Source organism: Sinohyriopsis cumingii, chromosome 1, assembly GCF_028554795.1.
Source record: "Sinohyriopsis cumingii isolate HCF-2022 chromosome 1, ASM2855479v2, whole genome shotgun sequence".
Classification (NCBI taxonomy): domain Eukaryota; kingdom Metazoa; phylum Mollusca; class Bivalvia; order Unionida; family Unionidae; genus Sinohyriopsis; species Sinohyriopsis cumingii.
This window is the reverse complement of record NC_142961.1, coordinates 170324607-170340427: the sequence shown is the minus strand read 5'-3', so window position 1 is coordinate 170340427 and position 15821 is coordinate 170324607. Positions and strand designations below refer to the sequence as shown.

General features: G+C 35.0%; 1 protein-coding gene across 2 annotated transcripts in view; it reads left to right on the top strand.

The window, feature by feature from the left end:
- Nucleotides 1–15821, top strand: part of LOC149808370 (uncharacterized) — a 71415-nt gene that overhangs the window by 17468 nt on the left and 38126 nt on the right. For both annotated transcript variants that reach the window (XM_089976290.1, XM_089976298.1), the window contains exons 2-3: nt 948–1400; nt 8778–8865. In XM_089976290.1, the coding sequence (XP_089832416.1) occupies nt 978–1400; nt 8778–8865 (511 nt within the window). In that variant the 5' untranslated portion in view covers nt 948–977. The remainder of the gene's footprint in view (nt 1–947; nt 1401–8777; nt 8866–15821) is intronic.

The following is a 15821-nucleotide window of genomic DNA, read 5'->3' as shown; positions in this document are numbered from 1 at the left end:
AATACAGTAGAACCTATTGCCAGATATTCATGACCTCTCAAGATCAAGACAAGTTGACCATTTTGACAGCTCATAACACTATATCAAACATAGAATCTGTGCACTGAAGATCTAGTCTCTCAGGGCAGTTTGTTTCTCATAGCAGTTTGTCTCTCATAACAATGGTTTTTTGAGACATATTTAACCTTAATAAAACTGACAGAGAACAAATTGCCAGTGAAACATATGTTTAAAGATGTCAGAAGCAAAAAATGTAAGTCTTGAGATAAATCGTTTTCAGATTCCTTGAGATTGGAATGAGTCCGATCCAGGACCAGATTTTTAAAAGAGCGTGTCTAGGACCAGAAACTGGAAGTAGTTCTTGGAAGTATGGACTCTCTAATATCAGAGTTTGATTTTTTTGTACATGATGAAATCCTTACTCTCCATCACAGTGCTAAATCTGCCTGCTTGTTTTGGGGTGTACATGTAATACCAAGCGAATCATAAAAGACAAAAACATATGATACTCTTTTTCTGTATAACTTTCTCATTTTTACTTAGTCATGACAGTATGGTATCCATTTTCAGATCTTACTTATCTCGATCAAAGACTTATTAAGTCTCTTCTTGACAACATCACTCTCCCACTTGTTTTGCTCTAACAATGAATATGCATTCATAAATATTTTCAGTTATCAAATAAAGATTTTTATTGTTGTTCAAAGTCAATGAAATTAGAGCAAGATGTAGATATGAAAATTTTAATTTTTTAAATGATTGAATAAGCAGTGCTACAAAACATGTCAGTGTATATTTTGTTTCATATTTGTGTACTTTTGAGAAAGTGTTTAATTAGTGGAAAAGGTATATTGCACACTAAAGCATATTTTATTTGTCACTATTTCAACAATAACAAAAGCCAAGTTTTCCAAGCTATTATTTGAATATACCAGTGTATTTTTCAGGACAGCAAGCAGTTTTGTTGAGGCTCAAGAATGGATCAATCTATTAATCACAGAGGACACTACTCACAAAACATGGGTCAAGGTCGAGGTCTAGGTCTTGTAGGTCAAGGATATTCAGAGATTGAAGACTACATGCACAATAAGCAGCATCAAGCAAGCAGAAAATGGTCCCCTAAAAACAAGACACAAAGTGCAACCCAGACTCATCCATATCAAAGGACAAATAATCAACAAGAGATGGGTCAAAGTCGAGGTCTAGGTCATATAGGTCAAGGATATTCAGAGATTGAAGACTACATGCACAATAAGCAGCCTCAAGCAAGCAGAAAATGGCCCTCTAAAAACAAGACACAAAGTGCAACCCAGACTCATCCATATCAAAGGACAAATAATCAACAAATGCAGTTTGTTTCACATAACCAAGAGCACAGTGTTGGAAACTGGAATACATTGGTAATGTACCTTTTATGTGTTTACCATCCTATTTAATAGTCATTAGTAATTTCCCGTTCTCAGAGAATAAATATCTTTAGAACTCTAAATTTTGGGCAGTATTACATTGCCTTCCTCAGTGACTAATGTTGATCTCATGGCTTATAATGGAATTGTATCTTTTTTGTAGTTTGATTACAGTCAAACCTGTCAATACAGGTCAAATTTGTAAGTTTTGTTAAATAATTTTAATAAACAGACCTTGAAAATGTCATTCCTGTATACACAAATCAGAAAAGGGGCCCTCCATTACGAATCACTGCCATCTCACCTCTGTCTGCGTGGGTTCTAGTCTAGATTCGGCCAATGTGGGTATGTGAGAAAGCTTGCCAGTAGCTTCTTGTGGGTCGGTGGTTCTTCTGGTATTTTTCCGGGTTCTTCCTCCACCATTTATACTGGCCACCATGCATAGACTATCATGTGCTGAAAAATGGCGTTAAACCCCACAACAACAACAACAAATCAGAAAAGGTAAAAAATGTGGTTGATCATTTAAAAAGAATAGTATTTGGTTGTAATAATTAGGGCCCCACTAATCCAAGTTGGCAAAGCACAAAAGCAATGATATTTTCCATCTGTTAGTAATTTGGTTTCTGCAATATAACTTTATTGAGAATTATTGAATTTAATCAAATACATGTATAGTGTGCAACTTTATATTGATGATATCTCAAAAGAGTTTTATTTCCAGCCCTTATGACTGGTGATTGCCTATCATTCAGTTCCTGTGACTCAACATTAACAAGTGTTCATGGACTTTAACCCGATGTGTTATTTTATATTGATATGACTGTGAAAGAATTTAATTTCCATCTTACTGAGTTATGGTCCCTGATTGCCCATCCTGTTAACTTTGTGTCTGCAACATGGCTTCACAAAGATTTTTTGTATTTCAACCAAAATTTAGTATGCTGCTTTGTATAGATATGTCCTTGAATGATTCTGATTTTCAATATATCATAGCATCATTACAGGAGTTATGGCTTCTGATTGCCTGGCCACCTGACTCTGGTTTCTACAGCATAAATTTTCTGTTGGTCTTCAAGCCAAATTTGGGATACAGTTTTATATTAATGAGACTATGAATGAGTTTGATTTCAAGCATTCGATAATCTCCTTAAGAGGAGTTAAGGTCCCTGATTTCCCATTCTCTTAAGTTTTGTTTCAGCAGCATATCTTTACTAAGAACTTTTAAATTTCAGCAAGATTTGTTGCACACCTTTATATTGTTAAAACCTTGAATGAGTTCCTAACATTCCACAACATCATTTATAAGAGTTATGGCTCATGGTAGTCCATCCTTCTGACTTTCTTCAGCATTATGGTGATTGGGATTCAGCCAAATATGACATGCAGCTTTATATTGATGATGCCTTTAAAGAGGTTTTAATTTTTAGAATCATCATTAAGGTTTCTGCCTTATTTCATTACTATATTATTTTCAACAGACCATTTTAGGATGGTGTAATTCCATTATGTTTTATGTCTGAGCCAGTCAGTTTTTTCCTGAATCAATTTGCTTTATACATCCAGCCATATCTTTATTTGAACAACTTGCCATTTTATCGGTTACAGTTTGCCTTTTTTCATGTCTCACAAAGACAGTTGCTTATATGTTTGATTTAGTTTCTTGAATCACAAGTGGCAATAAATCTACACCTAAGGCTCATATTATCCACTCATGAACACCATGCGGTGATACATAAACAGTAATAAAGGCATTCTTTTTTTTTATTTGAACTGCTTTGTTTCCTGTGGACATAAGCTTTAGCTTAAGTATTTTGATTTAATTTCATTATTTCATATGATCATAAGCAGCATTAAACCAGTGCCCCAAGCTTAGACTACACAGTGTGTAGCAGGTCAGCACTAATTAACACTAAGTGTTGATTCATAAAGATGTTTGTGTATTGTAACTGAATTATTTGCAGCAGTGAGTACACTCATGAATTAATGTTTTAATATGCAGGTGAGATATGATTAAATAGATTACCATTTTTAACATAAATTGTCTTTTGCAGCCAAAGTATAGTCAACTTTTTGTTACTTTATGACATGAAGATTTTTCCACTTCATTATCCAAGAAATGAAAATAATTAACATGAGATAGGATTGCATTGAATTTGAGTCTGCAAAAACGCTTGCACTGTTCTCAGAAAGTTTATGATCAATTATAACTGCTGTCAGTTAATAATTTTATAACATTGTTGTAGTTTATTTCTAAAAATAGGGTAGGAAATCCATGTTTCCATTTTTGCAGTAGGTTATATTCTTGAAAGGACCAATTCCATAGGTACACTAAATTAGAGGCCGTCTGAAACTAAATTTCTGATTTCGGCTGAAAACGAAACCAGACCAAAAGTTATAAATTGACTTTTGGCCAAAACCAAAGCCGAAACCGAAAGTTTAACTACACCTTTGGCCGAAACTGAAGTTGCCGAACACAAGATTTATTAAATAGGCCTGGGTCATGATGCAAAGCTACACTAATTAAAAACAAATTTAAGTAATCATTCAGAGCCTTCAGTAAGGGAATTCGCTAAATGTCAGATCTTTAGGTGTTACTTAGTAATTATATCCAAACAAACGAATGTTGTAGTTCAGAAACAACAGTTTTTTTGCATTCTTACCCAGCAGGTTGCTGCGTCGGTCTGCATACAACTGTCCTGCTGCACTAAACAGCTGTTCACTGGCCACGCTGGTCGGCGGCGCAGACAAGTATTTGCAAGCTGCGGCTTCCAAAAGTGGGTACTGACTGCAATGCCAGTACACATATACGTCAGTGGTCATTCGAGGCAGACACGGTTCCTTTAAGTAATCAATCAACTGCTGTTCGTACGGCGGTACGGCATCCGTTTAACTGTCGACATTGTGTGATGGGTTCACGTAAGCAGGTTGTCTGTCATGCGCAGCCCACAAATCAGCCCCCTCTTGAGCATCTGATTCGGAAATCTCGCTGCTTTCAAGTCCTGGCTCAGCGTTGTCAATTGTAGCTGCGGATGGCACAGTCATATTGTTCATAGCGGATTCTTGGACTGAGCGTAGAAAGTCCAGAACCATTTTCTTCGCTGCCACTGCCTCCTGCACATTGAAATATGTATCCTTGAAGCGTGGGTCAAGCAGCGTCACAGCAAGGAAGGGTGCTGAGGAACTGATATCAGAGAATCGATGGGTCATTGCATCACGCAGCGCTGCTTTCATTTGCTTGAGGCCATGGTCTGCTGCTGTAGTGTTGAGCATGTTCTTCAAATTTGAGACAAGTGGTATTACAACAGAAATGCATGCATCATCAGCACAAATCTCCTGCATTGCAGTGTAAAATGGTTTAAGAATTTTAACAACTATTCCAGCCAGTTCCCACATGGCGATTGAGAGACTGTCGATTCCGCCACGCTGTTCGACCAGCCGCTCCAGCATAAAATATGTACTATTCCATCTAGTCTCAGGGTCTTGCAGTAGGGAATGTTCTGGGGATTTAACTGTTTGCTGGTGTTCCACGAGATGATGGCATGCCTGTTCACTATGCTTAAAGTGAGTAACAATCTTGCGAGCCTTCTTGACAACAGCTTCTACTGATGTCTGCGTGAACAAGGCGTCATGCAGAACCAACTGCAATGTGTGGGACACGCAGCCATTATCAGTGATGTCTGTGACTCATTGCCATTTTCATGTTGGCGGCATTGTAGCGCACTCCAACATGAATCTTCTCCGCGATCTCCCATTTCGTCATGGCTTCACCAAGTTTCGATGCAAGATAATTTCCATCATGATCTTCTTCCAGCACCATCGCACTCAAGATAACTTTACGCCATGCCACATAGCATCATGAATGAAATGACCCGTGAAGCTTAGTAAGGAACATGATTTTTTTGGATTGCTCCATCCATCTGTAGTAAACGATATCCAGGTGGCCTCCTGCAACATATTTTTCACGTGTTTCATGACTTTCTCATATATGGCAGGCATCAGCGTTGTTCGGTAGTATTTTTCGCTTATTACCTTGTAGCGATGAGCACTGAGTGGATCACAAATGTTCAGTCTTTTGAATGCCTCACCTTCAACAACTGAGTAGGGTAACATGTCGACAACGATCAAGTCCATGATGCACTTATCAATTCACTAAACTGCAACGTGGTCATCAGGCCAGACCATTCAGCTCTCGACTATTGATGTCAAGGATGTCTGCACAAAATTCGGTAATGCATGTTTAGTCGCTTTCTCTTCCATCATCATCTTTTTTGAGGCACGCTCTGCTCCATCGTTCATGTGCCTCTTGAGATACGTACCATGGAGCTCCTTGTGGCAGCTGGCCAGATGACCTTTCAAGCCTGAAACTGTCTGAAGTCTTGGTTTATCGCTGCCAAGTGATAACAGTTTGTTGCATTCTTTGCACTGCGCCTTGCTTGCATCAGAATTGATTTTTGTGAAGTAATCCCACACTGCATTTTTCGACATTCTTTGCTGTGATTAACTAATCCTTTTATTATTAACTTCAATTTTCTACTTCACACAGATTAATTCACTACAGTTTAACTAACTGAAATTATCCATATTGTCAGACTTCAAAATCTCTGTATTCAACACGCGAGTAGACTGAAATGCAACAGTGCCTAGAATTGCCTAGCGCCGACTGACCAGCCGACAAGCAGAGTAATAGACGAAGCACTAGCGTTGCATTCTGAAAGTTAACATAGATATTCGGCTGATGACCGAAAGTCAATATCAGTTTCGGCCGAAACCGAAAGCTAACTTTTTGGCTTCGGCTGAAACCGAAACTATGCCGAAAGAGGCCATTTGCCAACTTTCGGCGCCGAAACCGAATTTCGGTCGGCCTCTACACTAAATGCTACTGACTGGTTAAAACATTCAGTTTTAAGGGTACATCAAAAATGAACAAGTAAATACAAAGATCCTGCCATTCGATAAATTAAACTATTGTTCACCCAAGGAATTTAGAGAGCACATGAACAAAAAAAGAAGAAACATAAAGCCTAATAAAATTAAGAAATTTCTAATGTCTCCTATAATCACTGTAATAATGATTATTGTTACTACTGGTAAGATTTTAAATGTTTGGTTGTATCTAACCTTGCATTTAATTAACTTTTCCTTTCAAAACATTACTGCAACATGTATTTTCTGCAAAGGCAAGAAAAAAGATGATAATACTTAGTAAGACAGTGTCAAGAAATTTATTCCTGCAACAATCATAACATGGAGGACTGTTAATATGCCTTTCATGGTACTCTTGTTCTTTTACAATTTAAAGTTTCAAGTCTGTTGAAAGTTATACTAGCAGAGTTGCTCAAGTGTGGTGTGTATAGGCAAGGCGAAAATTTTTACACATCAGTTCACATGACATTTCTTAATATGAGGACAAACAAATGCATTATATCTAGTAAAACAAATGCTTCATTTACTTGCAGTGTGATCACTCTGTTATATACCTGGGTTACAGCTCAAAGCTGTAAGAAACCATTGTTTATTTAGGTGACACACTGTTGTTTGAGCAGTGAAAATTGTTTAATATATGTTATCCGTACAAGAAATTTGACAGGGATGGTTGAATGGGTGGGAAACAAAATTGGCAGTTGAAAGGTAAAAGTTATAACTGTTTCATTGAACTTTTGTCGTTTGTATTTAAAATCAGCTATAACTAAATAATAATCTATTAAATAATCTTATAATGTGAATTCCAACAATTTTGCGCAATATGAATCTGCTTTTATATACCATAAGGAGCTATCCATTTAGTATGTACGCAAAAATCTGGCAAAGCTTGACACCTCCCCCCGTATACATTCTTACTTCTTCAAATTTCTATAGACTGGCCTATATTTAATCCATGCAGAAATGATCAAAAATTAATAATATTAATTTGTTTAATAAAACAGATAGTCCACTGACGTTGAATGTCTAGGTGCATCAAAGAAATAAGCTGCTTAACTTTAGAAAGTTTGTATAGTGTCGACTAAAATTCAAACGCTGACTGAAGCCAGTTAAACAGGTTACATATTAAACTAATTATTATTGAGGTTCCCCCTCCCCGTTTCCAGTGCGTACATACATTATCAGTAACACCACCCACCCACCCCATATACAAGCATATGCATTTGTTTTGTTTTTTAAACACTCCATGAGTACATACCAAATGGAGGGCCTTTAATTTGATAAATGATGAACATGGATAAGTTTTGGAAATAGGTAATCCAGGGGTCTTACCTATAAGATTATGGTTAATGCCAATTTGTTTTGTTTTCCTTCATATTTTCCTATCCATCTTTTAACTTTAGAGCTGTTTGAAGTAAATGGAGTAATAATAATAATAATAATAATACTTCATAGAAAGAGGGTGAAAAAATTAGTTGCATGGAACTAATCCTCCTTGTGGCCCTCTATTATATGCATATTTTCATTCAGAGTACATGTACATATTTACACACACAGACACATGCACACAGATACACACACACAGATACATACACAGAATTGATAATAAACTGTAATTATACATGGACATAATTGACAGAAAATTTAACACACACACACACAGACACACACACACACACACACACACAAAGCATTGATGGAATAAACTTGGTCTTTTAATGTGTCATCACTAGAAGGTGAGCTGCGTACCACATTGTAATCCAATATCCAGGACCAAGGTCACAACTCCACATTTTAGGTTTCAGTCACATTTTTCCAGTGCTTCATAACTTAATGGCTGTGTGCAATAAATGTACAAAACATGATAGATCTGAATAATGTCACTGGAAGATGTGTTGCATACAATATTTATAATCCTGTCTTCAGGGTCAAGGGCACAGGTCAGTATGTTAAGCTCAAGATTTTGTTTCTGCTCAGTGATATCAAAGCTGTATGAGGTACTGGGATTGATGACGGTAAACCTTTCGTTTTCAGTTTTATGGCATCTCATATCACTGTAACGGTTACGTCTTGAATGTCAAGTTCAAAGACAAATTTCTCTTTCCTTCACAACCTTTCTAAATTTATAATCCTGTGACTCTTGAGATGGAGTTATGAAACTTTGTTTATATGACCTTGTACATTTTATGTCTTTGAGTAACTGTATGGCTTTGTCACCAAGGTTACAGTCAGATTTCATTGTCATACACTTTTGGTGACCTCATGACAATAGGTGGGTGACAAATGTTTACTGAATATGCCTGCTAAATAAAGAATAAGGCAATCATGACTTGAATTTAATTAACAGGGCAGTTTTGTCTAAGAAAAGTAGAATGTACAGTTAAAAATGAACCTTTTTGTATCTAGATGTCCATGATCATTACAAGATTTATACATGTTGTCTTCTAGAGTCAAGAGGATGTTGTACGACTGTCCAAAACATTAGCATTTCTTCTCAGGCATGGAGCAGAGAAATTAGGCTTCCAATTTATGCCAGGTAATCATTTCATTATTTAAACTGTAGATTAATTATTTGGTCCTTCAGTAAAAACAAGTCAATAATTTAAATTAACAAATTCATTTTTCAGATGTTGTTACATAGGTATTTATAATCAGTGCTCAAAAAAAAATATTGTAGACACAGGCCCAGGGCTGGTGACTTAAAAAAATCACAACCTTGACTGAAATTCCACAAGCCCATGTTCCAGTTTCCATATGCCCAAAATTTCCAAGATCTTTTTTTCTGACATTACTTGTAGCACTACCAGTAATGTCATGCAAATAGCAGAGATCTTCTTGTTGGTCTAACATGTATCTAGCATCTCTTTGATTTATCTATACAGTAAAATCTGTTATGAGAGACCGCCCCTTCTGCCGACAAAAAGCAGCCTCTCAAGACAGGTGGTCTCTCATAGCAGATTTGTACAAAAAGACCAGTTTCCAAGGTACAGTTTCAGAACAGTTTCAAGAAAAAAAACCCACAAATCACTGTACATATATTCAATCCTTGATTAATAGTTCTTGCTAAAATATTGTCTGCATTCATCTAAAAACAAAACTATATAGCAACAAAAATATACTTCTATCATTAAACATGAAATCACATTTGCATTTAAATATCACATATTTTAGCATATGAAATTGTTTTTGAATTACTCGTTTTCCTTTAAAACAACCTAAATTTGTTTTACCGACGTTTAAACTGCTTTTTTGTGAGTGGTCTGCTCATTTTCACTTCTTTCAGTTACAATAATTATTTTCTTCAGCCTTAAAATTTATCTCTTTTTAGTTGGAGCTTCTTCCATTGTTATTCAGGTTCTAGGTGTTAAAAGTATTATTACTCAATTGTAATATCGAATGTAAAGACAGTTTTGACTGGGCGGTGGGAAAATATGAAAATATGAAAAATCTATACATTTGAATTGCATATCTAACAATTAATGAAATAAAAAGGAACAATTATCTCATCCAGTAACAGAACCATTTACTCAGACAAAAGTCAATGGCTTCATTCAAAGATGACATACAGGGATTAACTCTATAAGCAAAGTGTGTAACCCTGTCTCACCAAAAAGTTGAATAGATGACAGCTTTGTGATTGGGATGTAATCACTTAACATCAGGAGCAAATACAACAAACATCACAAGTCTTGAACACTATCAATCAAATCCTGCACATGTTTCTCTCTTGCTGGTTTAATAGACAATAGCTTATTCACTCCGGCAATACAGATTAACTCTATTGACAAACAATATATGCGAACACTACATCTACTTTGGCACTACAGTGGCAGTTCATGACATGTACATTACCTGGTTTATGAACTGTAATATCTATCACTGGTAGCAACAATCCTTTTTTTTAAAAATTCCTTTTATGTTTGTTTTTTGTCAGAACAATCATTACTAATCATGGTACAGTCATTGATAGGGATGCCATGCTAAGTACGAGAATAATTAGTCTGGTTCCCAACTTGTTATGCTCCCAGCATTGCTCACCCCTGTACGTATAGCAGAGAACAGCACAGGGAGCATACAAAGCAGGGAACCAGACTAGGAAATAATCTACATATACTTTAGTCTGGTTTATAACAGAAACTATAAAACACTATAGGCATAGCTAAAAAACTTAAGACATCAATAGCCAGCCTATTTATTTTAAAAATTGTTTTTTAATTTAGAATGGTATGAGCGGTCGTTTTTATGGGGATTAAATAAAGGTCGGTGGAGTTTATCGTTTTTGCAATGCGGTCGTTCATAGCAGTGTCAAAATGCATATTTTGCCAAGACATCATAGTCACTGGTCGCATTCAGCAGGTGGTCGCTCATAACGGAGCGTTTATATAATAAAATCAATCCGTGCATTACGATTGTGGTCAGAAATGACAGGTGGTCGCTCATATTAGAGGACGCTTATAGCAGTTTTTACTATATTGGGATGTTCCACTTCCAGATTTTACCTATGTAAATTAACATAATGGGCTCATCCACTTCAGTCTTCAAACACGTCTCACTAGCTGTTGTCAGGCAATTAAGTAAATGAGAAATGGTTTATACCTGACTTCTTTGCCTTTTAATTGCAGCTGTTTAACTGCTCAAAGGGTAGTTTTACATTAGCTCCAGTCTTTGACTGTTTACCGTTTATACATGCTACATGTAACAGGCATATTCTGAAAGTGTTTTTGCATTTTTTCAATTTTTGGGGGGTATTTTTCGAAGATTAATGAAAATTGTGGGGGGGGTTTACATTACTGTGGCAGGGAGTTAGAGAGTACAAAATCATGTTTTTAGCTTGACACTGTGTTACAATTTGATTAAAATCAGATCTCCACTTTTCACGTAGGACAGTGGTGATTTGATTTTAATCAGATTGCGCTGTGTTATGGCTGGTATGTCAGCATCTTTAAAATACATTTCTGCATTTCATCAGCATGATCAATGTTATCTCAAGCACACTTAGAAGTGTTTTAGACAAGCCCAATGGGCACCTCACTTAGAATACAGGACAGGCCCGATCTGAAATTAATGGGACCCCTGGTACCTGGTTGTAAGATTTTTTGAGCACTGATGATGTTGCATGTGAATGGCAAGACAGCAACATGTTCTAGCAACAACACTGGTGTTAGCAATGTTAAGGTGATATGTTACAGTTTTTGAAAGTTACATATGTTCAACACCACTAGTTGTACTCACCTGAAACTTTGGTATAAAATTACATGTATAATAATCATATCCAGATATACTAGGAGTTCCTGTGTTACCTATGTAATCATAGGATTGCTTTCCCAGAGACACAACATTGTGCAGAATGTTGTATACTGTAAAACTTTGGTAACTCAAATATCAATCATTCTAATATTTATCTCCACTTGAATAAGTCACTCAGTCACAAATAACAGATTTTCTCATCAGTGACCTTGGAAACTATAAGCAGCTTAAAACTAGAATGGACATGTTTTGACCTGCAGAGCTTTAAAGTTTCAATTTACCTTTATTTAATGGAGAAATTCGCCACTTGACATAAAAACCATCATAAAAATCCAAATTAAAATCTTTGAGTAATGTGACTTTTTTCTGTACTGTTATTTAAAATTTTTAAAGAAATTCCAATAATTAAACAAATGCTGGATTTATTGTTTTATCCCAAACTTTATTTTTTTTTGTTGGCAATAATAACTATGGCTAATCTTGGTAATCCAATGATGCAGAGATATAATGTGCCACAAAGTATTCACCCCTTTGTCATATATATGTTGTGCATCCAAGAATTCAAAATCAACTATGACCATTATCTCTTGTACAGATAGAATTTACATGCCTTTTACCTTTTTTTATTTTCCACTATGCACTTGATTTGATACATAAATATGTAATAAATGTGATATTGCAAAGCAGTTAAACTTTTAACTGATTGTAAAAATGTAAGAAACACTTCCACAAATAAGAGATGAAAGCACAATTGGTACTTAATTAGTAACTCATGTAAATGTTTGTGGTCAAAGCTCAAATGGTTGATTGGCAAACTGAATTAGACAATTAAACTAAAAGATGAATTTAGTATGACAAAACTTATTTAATTGGTATTTACTTCTTATAGTGTTGCCATGAGTATGCATTACCAACATTTTTATTGACCAACATTTCGTCATATAGTTATTTACCATGTATTGTGAATTTTTTTATTGATTGAAAATTTAACAAATACCTGACTTCTTAATAAAAGTTGATAATTTAATGATGTTGATTGAAATTTCCAGACTATGATGGCCATTTTCAAATAAAAAACAGGTGATATATCAAGGTTTCATTCAAACAAATATTTCACAATTTTATTCATGTTCAATAAATGGGTCATTGGTGGTGGGGTGGGGTATTTTTTATAGGAAATAGTGGAATCCACACCTGCCTTCGCATGATAAACTGGTCTACATGTTATCTGGGTGTATGATAGCTAGAGAGCATTGTATATATATTAAAACAATACCTTGTAATCAGCTGGTTGAAACATTTTTTTTTAACCTGCTAGAGACCCAAAAAGTCCAAAATGTTGAAAACCATTACAATTTCTTATAATTACTCTAAGGGTCATTTATGTATGCATGGCATACAGATATATTAATCATAATTTTATACATCTACATCAAGTGGTTTTTGCTTAATAATGCAAAGTTTTTATTTTATTTTGAAATGTCCACAAATTTCAAAACATTTTAAGTATTTAAAGTGTAGTAAGGATCTGAAACAGTAATCAGGTGATCTACATGTGCATGCACATTTGCCTGCCAAATTTCTTTGCATTGAGTGGTTGTTACACAACTGTGCTAATAAGCTGCTTAGAATCAGTGGATTTAAGGACTACAGCAAGCTGTGGAGACATAACAGAGTTCATTTTCCAATATAAGCATATATCATAAATTCTAATGTCATGTACAATAATTTTCTCATGATGATCCCAAGTTTAATAAGGTCATTCTTCACTTGTACATATGTTTTGAAAATGATTTTATTTAAGAAAACTTGTCCAATAATATGCCCACCCCTAAATTTTCAAAAAGAATTACTACAAGGTCCATATAGCTGGAAATAGCTTGAATTTGACTGGTTTCCTTGATCTTCTTGACTTTTTAAACAGTTGGTTTTATTTTTTAAATGTTCACTTTTTAATTCCGGACTTTTTACATATTTTGTTCAAAAATGGTACGTAAATGGGATAAAATTGGGTGGATCATGCAACTTACAGCATGGGTAGTTTCCAGATGGAGTAGCATCCCTTTGCTGCAGTAGCATGCTATGTGTAATTAGTCATGTGTTTTTGTTTCTTTTACTTTTGAACATATTTATCCAGTGATGAACAAAATCACACTAGGGTAAAAGTTCAATTTTGCTTTAAAAATGCACCTTTTGGAATTCCTTGTAAACTCCTTCAAAAAGTCATTCAAAATTTGTTCTCTGTGCTACGTTTCACTGATGGACTCGAGACCAACATACATATCCGACCTCACCCATGTGTACACACCAGCAAGATATTTATGCTCCTCTTCTGACAATCGTATGCACATTATTCCCTCTATGAAAACATAGTCATATGGACAATGTTCTTTTGCATACCAGGGCCCAGCAACGTGGAATGAATTGCCCACTGAACTTAGATACAAAGAGACAGTGATTTCATTTAAGAGTGCTCTTAAAACTCACTTATTTCGACTACAAGAAAATCTTAAAGACCTAATAATGTTTCTAACCTTCAATATTTTCAGCATGTTTTATGTTTTCTAATTTCATGATGTTTGTTTTTTGTAATCTTATCATTATATATGTTTTTTATATTTTAAGTGTTGTCTAATGTTGTAAATTGCTTAGAGCTTCGAAAGATTAGGTGCTAATTACAAAATCCTCATTATTATTATTATTATTATTATCATTGTCTGCAGCTGTACAAACTAGGTATGTACAAGGTGGGGCCAGTGGGTTTATCATAGAAGAAATGTTGTTAATTTTGTGCACTCTTTAAATAGTAACTGAGATTTTTAAAAAAACACAAACACTGATAATTCTGTGCAACTAGTTTTGCATTTACTGTATGATTTTTTCAGACACAAAATGTTTTGGAAAAAAATGGATGATGTCTTTATATTTTTAAATCACAATTATTTCGTTGATGTAATGTCATAAATGATTTGAATCATCATAACAATTTTATATCCAGGATCGAAAAAGATACATGAGGCTCTAATGAAACCTGAATCAGTAAAATAATAGAATAAAATAGAGACAAACAGTCATAAATATAATTATATTTTTATAAAGGATATACAACATATCAATTCTTTTATTAAAATTTTATAGTTTTCTATAACTGCCTTCGTATTAAGGCCATTAGGATACATAGTCTCGAACCTATATATCAAATAACATTCCTTTATAGGTCTATTCACCTCTCCATGCACAATATTGATTGACATGAAAGAAAAATTTTCTAAAGAGTGATTATTTGTATTAGAATGTATTGAAACATTAAGGGAGAACTCAGGATCTCTATAATTTTTTATGTGAAAGCAGTGATTATTCATTGGACAAACACTTCAACATGTTTCTAAGAGAATGAATAATATAATGTTAATTCTTTGCCAAACTCAGTTAATGCAGTCTATTTGTGCCATAATATTATTACTGTTTACTATTAGTATACATCTTACCACATGATGTTTTTAAATTACATTGCTGCCAAGTGGTCTAAAGTGCTCACCTTTACTTATCACAGACATCTCACCTGTGTGTGTGGGTTTGAGTCTTGGTCTCGGCAAATGTGGGTATGTGAGAAAGCTTCCCAGTGGCTTCCTCGGGGTCGGTGGTTCTTACCTGGGTTTTTCAGGGTTCTTCCTCCAAGAATTATACTGGTCACCATGTATAACCCATCTTTCACTGAGGAATAGCATTAAACTCCAAAACAACAAAAAAAAACAAAAACAGCATTGCTTTGACCCATTTCAGAATTTTTATGTCTGCAAATTTAGTATCACTTCATGACTAATTGGTAATTGTGTCATATGATGTCAGAGTAAGTGCTTGTATGACATTTTTATTCTGGGTTCAAACCAATTTTATTGTCTCAAGATTTGTAGGGGTAAAATTATGCTTTTGACACATTTTAAATTTGTTAGATACCTTATTAGGTGCAATATCTTCACTATGTGCTTAAGAAATTATTATTTGGGTAAATTTTCATGAGGTTTAAGCTCATCATAATAAGTGTACATGAATGATATAAACAATGTACCCAACATGTGTATGTGAATACTAGAAGAGTTAGATCATTTTTTCTGTGCTGGGAGCTTTCCACTTCGGAGGTGCATTGTCTCTCCCAATATGGTTGCACTGAATAACACGTGAGATTCATTTTTGAAACCAATTTGCTCCATTGGTAAGTGGTAGTGATTCAGCAGAAATGACAGT